At 41.0% G+C, this 5563-nt stretch overlaps 3 protein-coding genes across 4 annotated transcripts in view; 1 reads left to right on the top strand and 2 right to left on the bottom strand.

The window, feature by feature from the left end:
* Positions 1–3381, bottom strand: part of LOC107687303 (fibronectin type III domain-containing protein 7-like) — a 16480-nt gene extending 13099 nt beyond the window's left edge. The window contains exons 1-4 of the mRNA XM_016484585.1: positions 3325–3381; positions 3005–3011; positions 2597–2860; positions 2026–2286 (exon numbers count right to left, since the gene is read on the bottom strand). Of these exons, the coding sequence (XP_016340071.1) occupies positions 2026–2286; positions 2597–2860; positions 3005–3011; positions 3325–3381 (589 nt within the window). The remainder of the gene's footprint in view (positions 1–2025; positions 2287–2596; positions 2861–3004; positions 3012–3324) is intronic.
* On the bottom strand, positions 11–1464 carry LOC107687298 (fibronectin type III domain-containing protein 7-like). The gene is made up of 3 exons (XM_016484578.1): positions 1415–1464; positions 844–1104; positions 11–461 (listed from the first exon to the last, which is right to left on the bottom strand). The coding sequence occupies exons 1-3, from the start codon at positions 1452–1454 to the stop codon at positions 442–444; spliced, it is 321 nt and encodes a 106-aa protein (XP_016340064.1). The 5' UTR covers positions 1455–1464; the 3' UTR covers positions 11–441.
* Positions 3382–4928: 1547 nt separating the features above from the next.
* The window catches only part of LOC107687296 (syntaxin-binding protein 3-like), a 32034-nt gene continuing 31399 nt past the window's right edge, over positions 4929–5563 (top strand). For both annotated transcript variants that reach the window (XM_016484575.1, XM_016484576.1), the window contains exon 1: positions 4929–5047. In XM_016484575.1, the coding sequence (XP_016340061.1) occupies positions 5002–5047 (46 nt within the window). In that variant the 5' untranslated portion in view covers positions 4929–5001. The remainder of the gene's footprint in view (positions 5048–5563) is intronic.

Here is a 5563-nt window from a genome sequence, read left to right as displayed (position 1 = left end):
TCCTTTCCTTTCCTTTCCACTTCTTCACTTTCCATCCCTTCATTTCCTGTCTTGCCCTGTCCTGTCCTGTCCTGGCATTTCCTATTCATCCCTCTCTCATTCATTTCGGTTCTCTCCCATTTCTTTCCGTTCCTTTCCATTCCCTTTAGGTCCATTCTGGTCTCTTTCATCACCTTCAGTCCCTCTAGTCGTGTCCATTTCTAGTTCTGTCCTGCCCTTCCCCTGGAATGTCCTGTCTGTCCCTCTCCTGTTCTTTACTGATCCCTTCCCTTCCACAGTTTCGTTTGGAAACTTAACTTAAGTGGTTTGAAGAAAACACCCCATTGTTCTGTTTTGGATCATATGCATGATGTAATTCTCTGGATATTTGTGATAGGATTTCACATCGAGGCTATTCTGCGAATTAAGTTCCCTTCCATTATTATTTCCTTGGTGACCATCTCAGGTGGAAAAAGTGCTACCTGAAAAATGACACAAAACTGCTGAGGGCCCTGAGGTGAAGACAGAGAATTAATTTTCTGTGCCTAGTCCCTTGAGGGGGGCAGCCCTTTTGTCATAGTTCAACTTCTCATATTTTGCCTACAGAGCAAACCCGGATATTGTTACTTAGGGATACATGCGTGAGAAACCTATTCCATTGAAAATGTGAACACAAGTTATGCATGCTGCTAAAAATCAAGCCCATGAGATCAGCCATATAGCTTATCCTGATCTTTCTCAATGAGAGGATAAGGTTACAGCACTGGGTGAGGGTTAGAGAATAGCCAACTCTGTCCCTTCATGAATGGATCATTTCTTTGGCCTCGAGGTCAAAGAGGGTGGAGAGAGAGTAGAAGAATATACCTGTCTTAGCCTCCACGGAGATGGAAGGCTGGCTTCTGCCTGCGCTGTTGACGGACATGACACTGAGAGTGTAGTCTGTGTATGGCTGGAGGTTGGTGACAGTCCCCGGAGAGCCGGGTACTGAGATCTCTGAGAAGAAAGATCCGTCATTTGTCTCAGCACGCAGGATGTAGGAAGTGGCACCGGAGACCGAAGTGAATTCCACAGTGATGCTCTGGCTTTCTTTAGAGGAGGCCATCACAATGGAGGGCACATCAGGAGCTGAACAAAAGATGAGAAATGTTACAGTTCCATTAATTTCACACATCGTCAGTTAACACTGAGAGCCTAACTGATTCAAAAATATTAAACTGCATACAAGGTCAATTCAACAAACAAGATGCTAATCAGGGATTCTATATGGAAAACCTGGAATTATCGGGGAATTTAAAAATGGTAAATTCCAGGCGTAGAAAGATCATGGAAATTTCTTTCAATTCTGAAAACGTTTAAAGTTTTTTCACAGAGACATATTACCTCCTAGATCCCATCACTACTCTTTAGCAAGCCATGTGTAGATTTCAGTACGCACCAGTAGAACCATCCACAGCAGCATCTGTCAGCATGTTCATGTGGCTACCCAGGGCCTCGACACGAAAGGTGTATGCAGTGTTGGGATTCAGGGAATTAACGGAGCCCATAATGGTGTTCTGTCCAAAGCTGGCAAAGACCACAGGATTTCACATCGAGGCTATTCTGCGAATTAAGTTCCCTTCCATTATTATTTCCTTGGTGACCATCTCAGGTGGAAAAAGTGCTACCTGAAAAATGACACAAAACTGCTGAGGGCCCTGAGGTGAAGACAGAGAATTAATTTTCTGTGCCTAGTCCCTTGAGGAGGGCAGCCCTTTTGTCATAGTTCAACGTCTCATATTTTGCCTACAGAGCAAACCCGGATATTGTTACTTAGGGACACATGCGTGAGAAACCTATTTAATTGAAAATGTGAACACAAGCTATGCATGCTGCTAAAAATCAAGCCCATGAGATCAGCCATATAGCTTATCCTGATCTTTCTCAATGAGAGGATAAGGTTACAGCACTGGGTGAGGGTTAGAGAATAGCCAACTCTGTCCCTTCATGAATGGATCATTTCTTTGGCCTCGAGGTCAAAGAGGGTGGAGAGAGAGTAGAAGAATATACCTGTCTTAGCCTCCACGGAGATGGAAGGCTGGCTTCTGCCTGCGCTGTTGACGGACATGACACTGAGAGTGTAGTCTGTGTATGGCTGGAGGTTGGTGACAGTCCCCGGAGAGCCGGGTACTGAGATCTCTGAGAAGAAAGATCCGTCATTTGTCTCAGCACGCAGGATGTAGGAAGTGGCACCGGAGACCGAAGTGAATTCCACAGTGATGCTCTGGCTTTCTTTAGAGGAGGCCATCACAATGGAGGGCACATCAGGAGCTGAACAAAAGATGAGAAATGTTACAGTTCCATTAATTTCACACATCGTCAGTTAACACTGAGAGCCTAACTGATTCAAAAATATTAAACTGCATACAAGGTCAATTCAACAAACAAGATGCTAATCAGGGATTCTATATGGAAAACCTGGAATTATCGGGGAATTTAAAAATGGTAAATTCCAGGCGTAGAAAGATCATGGAAATTTCTTTCAATTCTGAAAACGTTTAAAGTTTTTTCACAGAGACATATTACCTCCTAGATCCCATCACTACTCTTTAGCAAGCCATGTGTAGATTTCAGTACGCACCAGTAGAACCATCCACAGCAGCATCTGTCAGCATGTTCATGTGGCTACCCAGGGCCTCGACACGAAAGGTGTATGCAGTGTTGGGATTCAGGGAATTAACGGAGCCCATAATGGTGTTCTGTCCAAAGCTGGCAAAGACCACAGGGACTTGAGAGTTTCGGAGAGAAGCTGTTACTCTGTAGGACAATGCGCCTTCATATTTGCTCCAGCGCAACACCGCACTCTTTGATGTCACCGTAAAAATACTCACTGTTATTGTGCTGCCTGTAAAAGACAAGAAATTTAGTTGTCTGAGGAATTCATTAATGCTGGTTAAATATAACACAAATCATAATCAAGAACAGTGTATTTATGAGTGTGAATTTGAATTTAAACAGATACAGTGAATTTGATCCAGATGAGCAGTACCTGATGCCTGTAAATGAAACAATTCACTTTTATTAGACTGTAAACGTTCATAACAAGTGTAATTTGTACATTTTGATTTTTTTTATTCCAATTGTTTTTCATAACTGCATCAAATTTAAAATTAGTATTAATGCATTAAAAGTATTAATGCATGACAGAATCATAGAAAATGTTTCTTTTCTTTTATTACTTCATTCTTTTTTATTTAAAGAAGTACCATTTCCCTTTTCATTCACATCATTCTATGCTGCATGTTACAAAGTACTTAATTTATGAATAAAGGGAAATGTGAAGTGAATGAATACAATTACATAACTTACTTGTGAGACTATTCCAAGCAAAAGCACCAGACCCTTGATTCCTCCCAGGCCTGCCATCTGTTTTCTCTGTTTGAATCCTGATTTCTCCTTTTTAATCTAAACTCTGCACTCTCTTCAGTTTCTTGTGTTTTGGCTGAATATACATGGAGCTTTTCTTTAAGGCATCTCAGATACTTTAACCTAACCGCGCCTCCTCAGAAGAGCTGGCCAATAAGAGCTGGGGATGAGAATGAGCTGGCCAATCAGAAGTGAAGATGAGACATGCATGTAAATAGGTGTAACAGAAGACTGGAGGAAGAAGTCTAATGCTGTATAGCCTATGCAGTCTAATGTAAATAATGCAGTTTATACACATTTGTGTAGTTAGTTTTAGTACTCAGGTAGCCTAAATAACATTCATTCTAAAGTGTTACACACACAGGTATGCTGTCCCTGCAATCCTTTCTTTAAAAAAAAAATGAAAAGGAGACATCTCCCCACAATTTACTTTGTGTAATTTTAAGGTAGTAAAACATTTATTTTGTATGCATGATTATACTGTATAATTATGGAACCAGACATTATTTTTACTGTTTTTGTGGTTCATTGCAGATGATGGTTGTTGTGAGGAGTGCATGGTGAAATTATTCTTATTAATTTTCAGAAATTGTTTAAAGGGGTCATATGATGTTGCTAAAAAGAACATTATTTTGTGTATTTGGTGTAATGAAATGTGTTTATGCGGTTTAAGATAAAAAAAAAAACATTATTTTCCACATACTGTACATTATTGTTTCTCCTCTATGCCCCGCCTTTCTGAAACGCGTAGATTTTTACAAAGCTCATCGGTCTGAAAAAGCGAGGAGTGCTGTGATTGGCCAGCTATCCAGTGCATTGTGATTGGCCGAATGCCTCAAGCGTGAGACGGAAATGCTACGCCCCTCACCATACTGTTGATGCCGTGTCCGGCCGGAGCGACGAGACAAAACCATTAAAACCCATTACAAACAAGGCATTTGTTGCATCCAGGGGGGACATAATTACTGATTATAATGACTTATACTGTCTTTTTACGCGTTGCATTGCATCGCGCCGCGTAAACATAAAACCATGTCTGCATTTGTGATCGGAGAAACAACAAACAACAAGCGCTTCTCTCAGATCTTCTTTATGCACCAAGAGCTTGTAACACTCCAAAGAGAAAGGAAAAAATTTAAATCGCATCATATGACCCCTTTAAAGGGACTTTGATAGTAGTCACTATCAGAAACATAAACACCAGTATTTTACTACAAAATGCCATTAAGCATTACATTTTCTGAATAATTTCATTTTAAATTCAATTTAAAATAACAAAATCGTATGCAATTGAGGCATGACCTGTTTAATGAACTTTATCTTGTTCCCTGGCCAGTAATGGTGGAAATGTAGCTTTTTGTAATCCAGACTTTCAAAAATAAACTCACTCCGAGAAATATTAAAAAGTGTGCCGACCAGCCCGGTTTCTTCATCAAAACAGTGAGCTCACAAAACCTAATGTGATGCAATTTTGTTCACTTAAGCAGGATCTGTGCTTGATGCTTATCATGCGTTTGTAAATCTGCGCACATCTTCTGGCAAAACTATCCACATGAGCGCGGGCTCTCTCTCACTCCTCCCAGAGGACGGAGGTGCGCATGTGTTTCGTCTCAACTCAAGATGGCAACTGCAGCAGACCACGGCTTGAAAACAATAGTTTGGCAAAGTAAGTTCATTGAGTAATCCGGTGATTTTCTACAGACACGTCGTCATTTATAAGAGTTCAGCTCAGAGCAAGAGCTGTCAGAAGTTTTAAGGGTTGGGTTTATTCTGGGTTTGCTCAGAGAGTTTCAGTCGTTTTATGAAGTTGTTTAGGCGTTCATTTTGGTGCCAATAAGGAGACAAAGTGCAATATGGATTGTGTTCCGTTTTTTTTTTGCGCTATGTTCGTCTCAGTAAATGTCTTGCATGTGTCATTGAGTCACAGTTTCCGTTAGCTGCTGTGCTAACGTTAGCCAGTCCAGTTCAGTTTGTCCCCTTGTGCTCACTCTGACAGTTCTGCTCCGGGTGTTTCCGTGTTTAACGGGGAACGGGTCAACATGACTTTTGGAGACGCTAAGTGTTTGGAGTTATGGACTAAGTTATGGACTGGCATTTGTGTTCACAACACTTGATGAAACCTGGCCATAACACACACACACACACACACACACACACACACAAAGTAATTTTACAATGATAA

Source organism: Sinocyclocheilus anshuiensis, unplaced genomic scaffold (assembly GCF_001515605.1).
Source record: "Sinocyclocheilus anshuiensis isolate Anshui unplaced genomic scaffold, SAMN03320099.WGS_v1.1 scaffold1857, whole genome shotgun sequence".
In the NCBI taxonomy this organism is placed as follows: domain Eukaryota; kingdom Metazoa; phylum Chordata; class Actinopteri; order Cypriniformes; family Cyprinidae; genus Sinocyclocheilus; species Sinocyclocheilus anshuiensis.
Note: the sequence above shows the minus strand (reverse complement) of the source record. Positions and strands in the feature narration are given on the sequence as shown.

Bases quoted from the DNA above. Each gene is read 5' to 3' on its own strand.
- LOC107687298 (XM_016484578.1), bottom strand. From the start codon at position 1,454: ATGAACATGCTGACAGATGCTGCTGTGGATGGTTCTACTG. The intron at 1,105-1,414 runs GTGCGTACTGAA...TCTTTTGTTCAG, and splicing joins TGCTGTGGATGGTTCTACTG to CTCCTGATGTGCCCTCCATT. The intron at 462-843 runs GTATATTCTTCT...GTCATTTTTCAG, and splicing joins CTCCGTGGAGGCTAAGACAG to GTAGCACTTTTTCCACCTGA.